Source organism: Bombina bombina, chromosome 4 (genome assembly GCF_027579735.1).
Source record: "Bombina bombina isolate aBomBom1 chromosome 4, aBomBom1.pri, whole genome shotgun sequence".
Taxonomy (NCBI): domain Eukaryota; kingdom Metazoa; phylum Chordata; class Amphibia; order Anura; family Bombinatoridae; genus Bombina; species Bombina bombina.
The window spans coordinates 1,153,322,822-1,153,335,925 of NC_069502.1; the positions used below are offsets into that span (position 1 = coordinate 1,153,322,822).

A 13,104-nucleotide genomic window follows, 5' to 3' on the forward strand; every position below is an offset into this window, starting at 1 on the left:
TATATATATATATATATATATATATATATATATATATATATATATATATATATATATAAACTTGCAGTAGGCAACTATGCATTGGTCAATTATTAACTACGGAGGCACAAAAAAAACAACAGAATTTATGCTTACCTGATAAATTACTTTCTCTTGCGGTGTATCCAGTCCACGGATTCATCCTATAGTTGTGGGATATTCTCATTCCCTACAGGAAGTAGCAAAGAGAGCACACAGCAAAGCTGTCCATATAGGTCCCCCTCTAGCTCCACCCCCCAGTCATTCGACCAAAGGTTAGGAAGAAAAAGGAGAAACCATAGGGTGCAGTGGTGACTGTAGTTTAAACAAAAAAAATTTTACCTGACTTAAATGCCAGGGCGGGCCGTGGACTGGATACACCGCAAGAGAAAGTAATTTATCAGGTAAGCATAAATTCTGTTTTCTCTTGCAAGGTGTATCCAGTCCACGGATTCATCCTTTACTTGTGGGATACCAATACCAAAGCTTTAGGACACGGATGAAGGGAGGGAACAAGACAGGTACCTTAAACGGAAGGCACCACTGCTTGTAAAACCTTTCTCCCAAAAATAGCCTCCGAAAAAGCAAAAGTATTGAATTTGTAAAATTTGGCAAAAGTATGCAGTGAAGACCAAGTCGCTGCCATACAAATCTGTTCAACAGAAGCCTCATTTTTGAAAGCCCATGTGGAAGCCACTGCTCTGGTAGAATGAGCAGTAATTCTTTCAGGAGGCTGCTGGCCAGTAGTCTCATAGGCCAAACGGATGATGCTTTTCAGCCAAAAGGAAAGAGAGGTAGCAGTCGCTTTCTGACCTCCCCACTTACCAGAATAGATAACAAACAAGGAAGATGTTTGTCTGAAATCTTTAGTTGCTTGTAAATAGAACTTTAAAGCACAAACTACAACAAGATTGTGTAATAGACGTTCCTTCTTCGAAGATGGATTAGGACACAGAGAAGGAACAACTATTTCCTGGTTAATATTCTTGTTAGAAACAACTTTAGGAAGAAAACCAGGCTTGGTACGCAAAACTACCTTATCTGCGTGGAACACCAAGTAAGGTGAATCACACTGTAAGGCAGATAATTCTGAAACTCTTCGAGCAGAAGAGAATCACACTGTAAGGCAGATAATTCTGAAACTCTTCGAGCAGAAGAGATAGCTATCAAAAAACATAATTTATGCTTACCTGATAAATTCCTTTCTTCTGTTGTGTGATCAGTCCACGGGTCATCATTACTTCTGGGATATAACTCCTCCCCAACAGGAAATGCAAGAGGATTCACCCAGCAGAGCTGCATATAGCTCCTCCCCTCTACGTCACTCCCAGTCATTCGACCAAGGACCAACGAGAAAGGAGAAACCAAGGGTGAAGAGGTGACTGTAGTATAATTTTAGAAAATATTTGCCTGCCTTAAAAAAAACAGGGCGGGCCGTGGACTGATCACACAACAGAAGAAAGGAATTTATCAGGTAAGCATAAATTATGTTTTCTTCTGTTATGTGTGATCAGTCCACGGGTCATCATTACTTCTGGGATACCAATACCAAAGCAAAAGTACACGGATGACGGGAGGGCTAGGCAGGCTCATTATACAGAAGGAACCACTGCCTGAAGAACCTTTCTCCCAAAAATAGCCTCCGAAGAAGCAAAAGTGTCAAATTTGTAAAATTTGGAAAAAGTATGGAGCGAAGACCAAGTTGCAGCCTTGCAAATCTGTTCAACAGAGGCCTCATTCTTAAAGGCCCAAGTGGAAGCCACAGCTCTAGTAGAATGAGCTGTAATTCTTTCAGGAGGCTGCTGTCCAGCAGTCTCATAGGCTAAACGAATTATACTACGAAGCCAGAAGGAGAGAGAAGTAGCCGAAGCCTTTTGACCTCTCCTCTGCCCAGAGTACACGACAAACAGGGAAGACGTTTGTCGAAATTCCTTAGTTGCCTGCAAATAGAACTTGAGGGCACGAACTACATCCAGATTGTGCAGAAGACGTTCCTTCTTTGAAGAAGGATTCGGACACAAGGAAGGAACAACGATCTCTTGATTGATATTCCTGTTAGTGACTACCTTAGGTAAGAACCCAGGTTTTGTACGCAGAACTACCTTATCCGAATGAAAAATCAAATAAGGAGAATCACAATGTAGAGCTGATAACTCAGAGACTCTCCGAGCCGAAGAAATAGCCATTAAAAATAGAACTTTCCAAGATAACAGTTTAATGTCAATGGAATGAAGGGGTTCAAACGGAACTCCTTGTAAAACGTTAAGAACCAGGTTTAAACTCCATGGTGGAGCAACAGTTTTAAATACAGGCTTGATCCTAGCTAAAGCTTGACAAAAAGCCTGGACGTCTGGATTTTCTGACAGACGCTTGTGCAACAAAATGGACAGAGCTGAGATCTGTCCCTTTAAAGAACTAGCCGATAAACCCTTATCTAAACCTTCTTGTAGAAAAAAGACAATATCCTAGGAATCCTAACCTTACTCCAAGAGTAACCTTTGGATTCGCACCAGTATAAGTATTTACGCCATATTTTATGGTAAATCCTTCTAGTAACAGGCTTCCTAGCCTGTATTAAGGTATCAATAACTGACTCAGAAAAACCATGCTTTGATAAGATCAAGCGTTCAATTTCCAAGCAGTCAGCTTCAGAGAAGTTAGGTTTTGATATTTGAATGGACCCTGAATCAGAAGGTCCTGTCTTAGAGGTAGAGACCAAGGCGGACAGGATGACATGTCCACTAGATCTGCATACCAAGTCCTGCGTGGCCATGCAGGTGCTATTAGAATCACTGATGCTCTCTCCTGTTTGATTCTGGCAATCAATCGAGGAAGCATCGGGAAGGGTGGAAACACATAAGCCATCCTGAAGGTCCATGGTGCTGTCAAGGCATCTATCATAACTGCTTCCGGATCCCTGGATCTGGACCCGTAGCGAGGAAGTTTGGCGTTCTGACGAGACGCCATGAGATCTATTTGTGGTTTGCCCCAACGTCGAAGTATTTGGGCAAAGACCTCCGGATGAAGTTCCCACTCTCCCGGATGAAAAGTCTGACGACTCAAGAAATCCGCCTCCCAGTTCTCCACTCCCGGGATGTGGATTGCTGACAGGTGGCACGAGTGAGACTCTGCCCAGCGAATTATCTTTGATACTTCCATCATTGCTAGGGAGCTTCTTGTCCCTCCCTGATGGTTGATGTAAGCCACAGTCGTGATGTTGTCCGACTGAAACCTGATGAACCCCCGAGTTGATAACTGGGGCCAAGCCAGAAGGGCATTGAGAACTGCTCTCAATTCCAGAATGTTTATTGGAAGGAGGCTCTCCTCCTGATTCCATAATCCCTGAGTCTTCAGAGAATTCCAGACAGCGCCCCAACCTAGTAGGCTGGCGTCTGTTGTTACAATTGTCCAGTCTGGCCTGCTGAATGGCATCCCCCTGGACAGATGTGGCCGAGAAAGCCACCATAGAAGAGAATTTCTGGTCTCTTGATCCAGGTTCAGAGTAGGGGACAAATCTGAGTAATCCCCATTCCACTGACTTAGCATGCACAATTGCAGAGGTCTGAGATGTAGGCGAGCAAAAGGTACTATGTCCATTGCCGCTACCATTAAGCCGATCACCTCCATGCATTGAGCTACTGACGGGTGTTGAATGGAATGAAGGACACGGCATGCATTTTGAAGCTTTGTTAACCTGTCTTCTGTCAGGTAAATCTTCATTTCTACAGAATCTATCAGAGTCCCCAAGAAAGGAACTCTTGTGAGTGGAAAGAGAGAGCTCTTCTTTTCGTTCACCTTCCATCCATGCGACCTTAGAAATGCCAGTACTAACTCTGTATGAGACTTGGCAGTTTGAAAGCTTGGAGCTTGAATCAGAATGTCGTCCAGGTATGGAGCTACCGAAATTCCTCGCGGTCTTAGAACCGCTAGAAGAGTACCCAGAACCTTTGTGAAGATTCTTGGAGCCGTAGCCAATCCGAATGGAAGAGCTACAAATTGGTAATGCTTGTCTAGAAAGGCAAACCTTAGATACCGGTAATGATCTTTGTGAATCGGTATGTGAAGGTAAGCATCCTTTAAATCCACTGTGGTCATGTACTGACCTCTTTGGATCATGGGTAAAATTGTCCGAATAGTTTCCATTTTGAACGATGGAACTCTTAGGAATTTGTTTAGGATCTTTAAATCCAAGATTGGCCTGAAAGTTCCCTCTTTTTTGGGAACTACAAACAGATTTGAGTAAAACCCTTGTCCTTGTTCCGACCGCGGAACCGGATGGATCACTCCCATTAATAAAAGATCTTGTACGCAGCGTAGAAACGCTTCTTTCTTTATCTGGTTTGTTGACAACCTTGACAGATGAAATCTCCCTCTTGGGGGAGAAGATTTGAAGTCCAGAAGGTATCCCTGAGATATGATCTCTAGCGCCCAGGGATCCTGAACATCTCTTGCCCAAGCCTGGGCGAAAAGAGAAAGTCTGCCCCCCACCAGATCCGGTCCCGGATCGGGGGCCCTCGATTCATGCTGTCTTAGGGGCAGCAGCAGGTTTCCTGGCCTGCTTGCCCTTGTTCCAGGACTGATTAGGTCTCCAGCCTTGTCTGTAGCGAGCAACAGCTCCTTCCTGTTTTGGTGCAGAGGAAGTTGATGCTGCTCCTGCTTTGAAATTACGAAAGGAACGAAAATTAGACTGTCTAGTCTTAGCTTTGGCTTTGTCCTGAGGTAGGGCATGGCCTTTACCTCCTGTAATGTCAGCGATAATCTCCTTCAACCCGGGCCCGAATAAGGTCTGCCCCTTGAAAGGTATATTAAGCAATTTAGATTTAGAAGTAACATCAGCTGACCAGGATTTTAGCCACAGTGCTCTGCGTGCCTGAATGGCGAATCCTGAATTCTTAGCCGTAAGCTTAGTTAAATGTACTACGGCTTCTGAAATGAAAGAATTAGCTAGTTTAAGGACTCTAAGCCTGTCCGTAATATCGTCCAGCGTAGCTGAACTAATGTTCTCTTCCAGAGATTCAATCCAGAATGCTGCAGCAGCCGTGACCGGCGCGATGCATGCAAGGGGTTGCAATATAAAACCTTGTTGAACAAACATTTTCTTAAGGTAACCCTCTAGTTTTTTATCCATTGGATCTGAAAAAGCACAGCTATCCTCAACCGGGATAGTGGTACGCTTAGCTAAGGTAGAAACTGCTCCCTCCACCTTAGGGACCGTTTGCCATAAGTCCCGTGTGGTGGTGTCTATTGGGAACATTTTTCTAAATATTGGAGGGGGTGAGAATGGCACACCGGGTCTATCCCACTCCTTAGCAACAATTTCAGTAAGTCTCTTAGGTATAGGAAAAACATCAGTACTCGCCGGTACCGCAAAGTATTTATCCAACCTACACATTTTCTCTGGTATTGCAACTGTGTTACAATCATTCAGAGCCGCTAAAACCTCCCCTAGTAATACCCGGAGGTTCTCCAGTTTAAACTTAAAATTTGAAATATCTGAATCCAATCTGTTTGGATCAGAACCGTCACCCACAGAATGAAGCTCTCCGTCCTCGTGCTCTGCAAGCTGTGACGCAGTATCAGACATAGCCCTAGTATTATCAGCGCACTCTGTTCTCACCCCAGAGTGATCACGCTTGCCTCTTAGTTCTGGTAATTTAGCCAAAACTTCAGTCATAACAGTGGCCATATCTTGTAATGTTATCTGTAATGGCCGCCCAGATGTACTGGGCGCAACAATATCACGCACCTCCCGGGCGGAAGATGCAGGTACTGACACGTGAGGTGAGTTAGTCGGCATAACTCTCCCCTCGCTGTTTGGTGAAATTTGTTCAATTTGTACAGATTGGCTTTTATTTAAAGTAGCATCAATACAGTTAGTACATAAATTTCTATTGGGCTCCACCTTGGCATTGGAACAAATGACACAGGTATCTTCCTCTGAATCAGACATGTTTAACACACTCGCAATTAAACTTGCAACTTGGCTACAGTCTTATTTAACAAAAAACGTACTGTGCCTCAAAGAAGCACTAAACGATTAAATGACAGTTGAAATAACGAACTGAAAAACAGTTATAGCATCAATCCTTAACACAATTTAGCAAAGGTCTGTTCCCATTAGCAAAGCAAAATCATTAAATCTGAAAGCATAAAAAAAATTACTGAGTAACGTTTTTTATCACAGTCATATATAAGTCTCACAGCTCTGCTGAGAGAATCTACCTCCCTCAAAAGAAGTTTTGAAGACCCCTGAGTTCTGTAGAGATGAACCGGATCATGCAGGAAATACAATGAGTAACTGACTGGAAATTTTTGATGCGTAGCAAAGAGCGCCAAAAAAACGGCCCCTCCCCCTCACACACAGCAGTGAGAGAGAAACGAAACTGTCACAATTAGAATAAGCAACTGCCAAGTGGAAAAATAGTGCCCAAACATATATTCACTCAGTACCTCAGTAAATGCAAACGAATCTACATTCCAGCAAAAACGTTTAACATAATTAATACCTATTAAAGGTTTAATGTACTTTTCACAGAGTAATTCCAGTGAGTAAAGTATACATACATGACATATTATCGGTATGGCAGGATTTTCTCATCAATTCCATTGTCAGAAAATAAAAACTGCTACATACCTCTATGCAGATTCATCTGCCCGCTGTCCCCTGATCTGAAGCTTTACCTCTCCTCAGACGGCCGAGAACAGCAATATGATCTTAACGACTCCGGCTAAAATCATAGTAAAACTCTGGTAGATTCTTCTTCAAACTCTGCCAGAGAGGCAATAACACACTCCGGTGCCATTGTAAAATAACAAACTTTTGATTGAAGTCATAAAAACTAAGAATAATCACCATAGTCCTCTTACACATCCTATCTAGTCGTTGGGTGCAAGAGAATGACTGGGAGTGACGTAGAGGGGAGGAGCTATATGCAGCTCTGCTGGGTGAATCCTCTTGCATTTCCTGTTGGGGAGGAGTTATATCCCAGAAGTAATGATGACCCGTGGACTGATCACACATAACAGAAGAAACAAAACTTTCCAAGATAACAACTTAATGTCTATGAAATGTAAAGGTTCAAACGGAACCCCTTGAAGAACTGAAAGAACTAGATTCAAACTCCATGGCGGAGCCACAGGTTTATAGACAGGCTTGATTCTGACTAAAGCCTGAGCAAACGCTTGAACGTCTGGTACCTCTGCCAGACGCTTGTGTAACAGGATAGACAAAGCAGATATTTGTCCTTTTAAGGAACTAGCTGACAATCCTTTCTCCAGTCCTTCTTGGAGAAAGGACAATATCCTGGGAATCCTAATCTTACTCCATGAGTAACCCTTGGATTCACACCAACAAAGATATTTCCGCCATATCTTATGGTAGATTTTCCTGGTGACAGGCTTTCTAGCCTGAATCAGAGTATCTATAACTGACTCAGAGAACCCACGCTTTGATAGAATTAAGCGTTCAATCTCCAAGCAGTCAGACGTAGAGAAACTAAATTTGGATGCTTGAACGGACCCTGTATTAGAAGATCCTGCCTCATTGGCAGTGTCCATGGTGGGACAGATGACATGTCCACTAGGTCTGCATACCAAGTCCTGCGTGGCCACGCAGGCGCTATCAGAATCACCAAAGCCTTCTCCTGCTTGATTCTGGCAACCAGACGCGGGAGGAGAGGAAACGGTGGAAAAACATAAGCCAGATTGAAGGACCAAGGCGCTGCTAGAGCATCTATCAATAACGCCTTGGGATCCCGGGACCTGGACCCGTAGAGAGGAAGTTTGGTGTTCTGACGGGACACCATCAGATCCAACTCTGGGGTGCCCCATAACCGAGTCAGCTGGGCAAATACCTCCGGGTGGAGTTCCCACTCCCCCGGGTGAAAAGTCTGACGACTTAGAAAATCCGCCTCCCAGTTGTCTACTCCTGGGATATGAATTGCTGAGAGATGGCAGGAGTAATCCTCCGCCCACCTGATTATTTTGGTTACTTCCGTAATCGCTAGGGAACTCTTTGTTTCCCCCTGATGATTGACGTAAGCTACAGCCGTGATGTTGTCCGACTGAAATCTGATGAATTTGGCCGCCGCTAGTTGAGGCCATGCCTGAAGAGCGTTTAATATCGCCCTCAGTTCCAGAATGTTTAATCGGGAGAAGAGTTTCTTCCCGAGACCATAAGCCCTGAGCTTTCAGGGAGTCCCAGACCGCACCCCAGCCTAACAGACTGGCGTCTGTCGTTACGATGATCCACTCTGGCCTGCGGAAACATATTCCCTGAGACAGGTGATCCTGAGACAACCACCAGAGAAGAGAATCTCTGGTCTCCTGGTCCAACTGAATTTGAGGAGACAAATCTGCATAATCCCCATTCCACTGTTTGAGCATGCATAGTTGCAGTGGTCTGAGGTGTATCCGAGCAAAAGGGACTATGTCCATTGCCGCAACCATTAGTCCAATTGTCTCCATGCACTGAGCCACAGATGGCCGAGGAATGGAATTAAGAGCTCGGCAAGTAGTTAAGAGTTTTAGCTTTTTGACCTCCGTCAGAAATATTTTCATTTCTACCGAGTCTATCAGGGTTCCTAGGAATGGAACTCTTGTGAGGGGGGAGAGAGAACTCTTTTTGATGTTCACCTTCCACCCGTGAGACCTCAGAAAGGCCAATACAATCTCTGTGTGAGACTTGGTTCTTTGGAAAGTTGACGCCTGAATTAAGATGTCGTCTAGGTAAGGCACCACTGCTATGCCCCGTGGTCTTAGAACCGCCAGGAGGGACCCTAGCACCTTTGTGAAAATTCTGGGAGCAGTGACCAACCCAAAAGGAAGAGCCACAAACTGAAAATGCTTGTCCAGAAAGGCGAACCTGAGAAACTGGTGATGATCTTTTTGGATAGGAATGTGCAGATACGCATCCTTTAGATCCACGGTAGTCATATATTGACCCTCCTGGATCATTGGTAAGATTGTCCGAATGGTCTCCATCTTGAATGATGGGACTCTGAGGAATTTGTTTAGAATTTTGAGATCCAGGATTGGTCTGAAAGTTCCTTTTTTTTTTTTGGGAACCACAAACAGGTTTGAGTAAAACCCCAGTCCTTGTTCTACATACAATGGGAGTAATCCACCCAGTTCCAATTGCAGATCTTCTACACAGCGTAAAAATGCCTCTTTCTTTGTCTGATCTGTAGACAGACGAGAAATGTGGAACCTTCCCCTTGGAGGAGAGTCCTTGAATTCTAGAAGATATCCCTGTGCTACAATCTCTAATGCCCAAGGATCGTGTACATCTCTTGCCCAGGCATGAGCGAAGAGAGAGAGAGTCTGCCCCCTACTAGATCCGGTCCCGGATCGGGGGCTACCCCTTCATGCTGTCTTGGTGGCAGCTGCAGGCTTTTTGGCCTGTTTACCCTTATTCCAGCCCTGGTAAGGTTTCCAGTTTGCCTTGGGCTGTGAAGCGTTACCCTCTTGCTTTGCAGCCGGAGAGGATGAAGCGGGGCCGTTCCTGAAATTGTGAAAGGAACGAAAATTAGCTTTGTTCTGTGTTTTAAAGGCTTTGTCCTGAGGGAGAGCATGGCCTTTTCCCCCGGTGAATGGCCTTTTCCCCCGGTGATATCTGAAATAATCTCTTTCAATTCAGGCCCGAATAGGGTCTTCCCTTTGAAAGGAATGTTCAAAAGCTTGGATTTAGAAGACACATCGGCCGACCAGGACTTTAGCCATAGCGCCCTGCGCGCCAAAATGGCGAAACCTGAATTTTTTTTGCCGCTAATTTAGCTATTCGGAAAGTGACGTCAGTGAAAAAAGAATTAGCTAGCTTTAGAGCTTTAATTCTATCCATAATTTCCTCATATGAGGTCTCCGTCTGGAGCGAGTCTTCCAGCGCCTCAAACCAGAAAGCAGCTGCAGTAGTTACAGGAATAATGCAGGCAATAGGTTGGAGAAGAAAACCTTGTTGAACAAAAAATTTCTTAAGTAAACCCTCTAATTTTTTATCCATAGGGTCTTTAAAAGCACAACTTGGTATGGTTGTGCGTTTAGCTAGTGTAGAAACAGCCTCCTCCACCTTAGGGACCGTCTGCCACGAGTCCCGCATGGGGTCAGATATGGGGAACTTTTTCTTAAAAACAGGAGGGGGGACAAAAGGGACACCTGGCCTATCCCACTCCCTAGTAACGATATCCGCAATCCTCTTAGGGACCGGAAACGCATCCGTGTAAACAGGGACCTCTAGGTACTTTCCTGAATCAGAGACTTCTCCCTCAGACATCAAATCCCTCGCTTCTAACACCACATTCACTTTACACTCCCGAGAGAGACCCTAGTGCTTAGAGCCAGCAAAGAGAATGACTGGGGGGTGGAGCTAGAGGGGGAGCTATATGGACAGCTTTGCTGTGTGCTCTCTTTGCTACTTCCTGTAGGGAATGAGAATATCCCACAAGTAAAGGATGAATCCGTGGACTGGATACACCTTGCAAGAGAAAAAAAAACATGTGGGTGCGGGCGTGTGGGTGCGTCTCAGATGGAAACATTTTTTTTCTAAACAATGTTTTTAGAGGAAGAGTAGTTATACAATAGATATTAAATCTATTTGAGTATATTACCTAATCTACCATTACTCAATCTTTTCTGCTCCACGTGTCCCTTAAGTGCTCGCACTTTCTTAAGCTTGGCCTCTTGATTATCTGCAATTTCTCTCAATCTTTTAAGCTTCTCTTGCTCACTTGCTTGCTGTTGTTGTTTCTGATCATGTTGCTTCAAGTACTTCAGTCTCTGCTCCTTCAAGGGACAGTAAACACCAAAACGTTATTGTTTAAAAAGATAGATAATCCCTTTATTCACAATTCCCCAGTTTTGTATAACCAACACTGTTATATTAATATACTTTCTACCTCTGTGATTACCTTGTACCTAACCCTCTGCAGACTGCCACCTTATTTCAGTTATTTTGACAGACATGCATTTCAGGCAATTAGTGCTGACTCTTAAATAACTTCATGTGCATGAGCATGTAATCTATATGGCACACATGAACTAATGTCCTATAGCTGTGAAAAACTGTCAAATGAATTCAGATAAAAGACGCACGAATGTATAAGTAAGGGAGCGCTAATAAGCTCAGGAGTGTGGGAAGACAACAGATATGATAAGACTTGTAAAAAGTAACTAAAATGATATTTAATAAACAGAAAAAAAATATTACAATAAAATTGGGACGTCTCCCTTAATTGATACCAATGTGTCTATCTCATAAAGTTATACTTAGCATGTGGTGTAATCAAGTATATTCGAAAGTAAAATAAATCTAAAGTTGCGCAACAGAATATGTTAAAATTATAAGACAAATAATAACCACCTTAACACTGATACGAGTGAAATTTAAAACGTTCATTAACAAACTGATTGTGCCCAAAGTTCATTTAATGAGTTAATATCTTGAAGGTTGAATAACAGATAGGCAGTCCTTATAGCAGGTATTTGAATATGCCACAGGAGAAAATTTCAATGTCCCTGTGTTTATATATTAGGCATTAGAAGTTGTTCTGACCAATAAGTTAATGTACACTTTCATGTGTCGGTTAAAAGTAAAGAACTTGGCTTACCGGGATCTTCGGACACTTATAGTGTCAAGAACAGGCTTACTGTGTTACTTCTCCAGTGTTTTATTCGGCTTGTATCCTCTCCTGTGAACCAAGCGTAGCTGCGGTGATATTACCTCGTACTCCACTAAGTACTGGTTCCGGAACAGCTGTGCTGCTGCACGCTCCAGCGTGTTGAAAGCGGATTGATTACAACAAACGGCCGTTTGTGTTCCCTGTGTTTGTTAACTTCAAGGTCTTGCAGGGAAAAGTTGACTTCTGTGAAACACTTTCTTCAGTGCTGTCAATTAACTTCTGGTGGTCTCTGCTCAAACGTCAACGCGTTTCGCCCTAGTAGGGTCTTTATCAAGACGTGTTCCTCTGTGCGTTAAGTGGGCATTTAAATATCCCTCCTCTTCACTCTATTGGTCAGTTGTGATGTGTTGGTTTAGTCAGTTTTTTAAAGGTGGTATTGTTCTAAAGCGGATTCCTCTATTCTATTGTAGTGAGGATGGTTAAGGTGGACTACTTTTATGAGGAGTTTCAGACATAGTTAGATTAAAAATGTATCAGAAGCATAGTTAGAGAATACAATTTAGAAAATAAAGACATATACAGGAAATAACTTTGGGAGATCGACAACAATAGAAGGATTTATAGGCATGTCAAATATTACACATACATTTGTTATTAATGATCTATTTAGAATTTTCTCGTTGTTCATTTATATAACTTATATAAGTGATAGTGTGTAATGATAACATGGACTATGTATCGAATATATCATGCATATAAATGCTTTTTTTTTTTTTTTTTTTAGGTATGCAAAAAAAATGAGTCAAGCCAAAATGGCTATACAAATCAAATAACAGAAATGATTAGATGTCAGGATAAGGGAGTAGTCTACATTATCCAACACTCCTGTCATAGACAGTACATAGGAGAGACCACCAGGACCATAAGGGAACATATACGAGAACACCTTTCGTGCATAGATAGAGGCAACCTTGAAACACACCTTTATACCCACTTTAGGGAAAAACATCATAACCTTAAAGATTTTACATTTTGGGGAATAAAAAATGGTTAAACCCGATTGGAGAGGGGGAAATTTCGAGACTAAACTTTTAAAAAAAAAAAGAAGCAGAATTTATTTACAACATGCAGACCCTCTTCCCGTCAGGTTTAAATTCGGAATTAGATATTTCTCCATTTCTAAACACTTAATGTATACAGATTATAATTACAAATACGGTAGTAAAAAAATTACTTAAATCTGCTGTTATTACATTGATAATTACGTAACCTAAACTTTAAAATTTGAAATAAATAAAAATTCTTGACATTTAAGTTTCGGACATATCGTTTGACATCTATAGATATAGTAGAATATATATATATATATATATATATATATATATATATATTCAATACCTAAAAAAGAAGCATTTATATGCATAATATATTCGATACATAGTCCATGTTATCATTACACACTATCACTTATACA

The 13,104-nt window shown here is 42.5% G+C and overlaps 1 protein-coding gene across 2 annotated transcripts in view; it reads right to left on the minus strand.

Moving 5' to 3' along the window:
* The window catches only part of TP53BP2 (tumor protein p53 binding protein 2), a 174,031-nt gene that overhangs the window by 38,032 nt on the left and 122,895 nt on the right, over positions 1-13,104 (minus strand). For both annotated transcript variants that reach the window (XM_053712593.1, XM_053712592.1), the window contains exon 6: positions 10,620-10,794. In XM_053712593.1, coding sequence (XP_053568568.1) covers positions 10,620-10,794 — 175 coding nt within the window. The remainder of the gene's footprint in view (positions 1-10,619; positions 10,795-13,104) is intronic.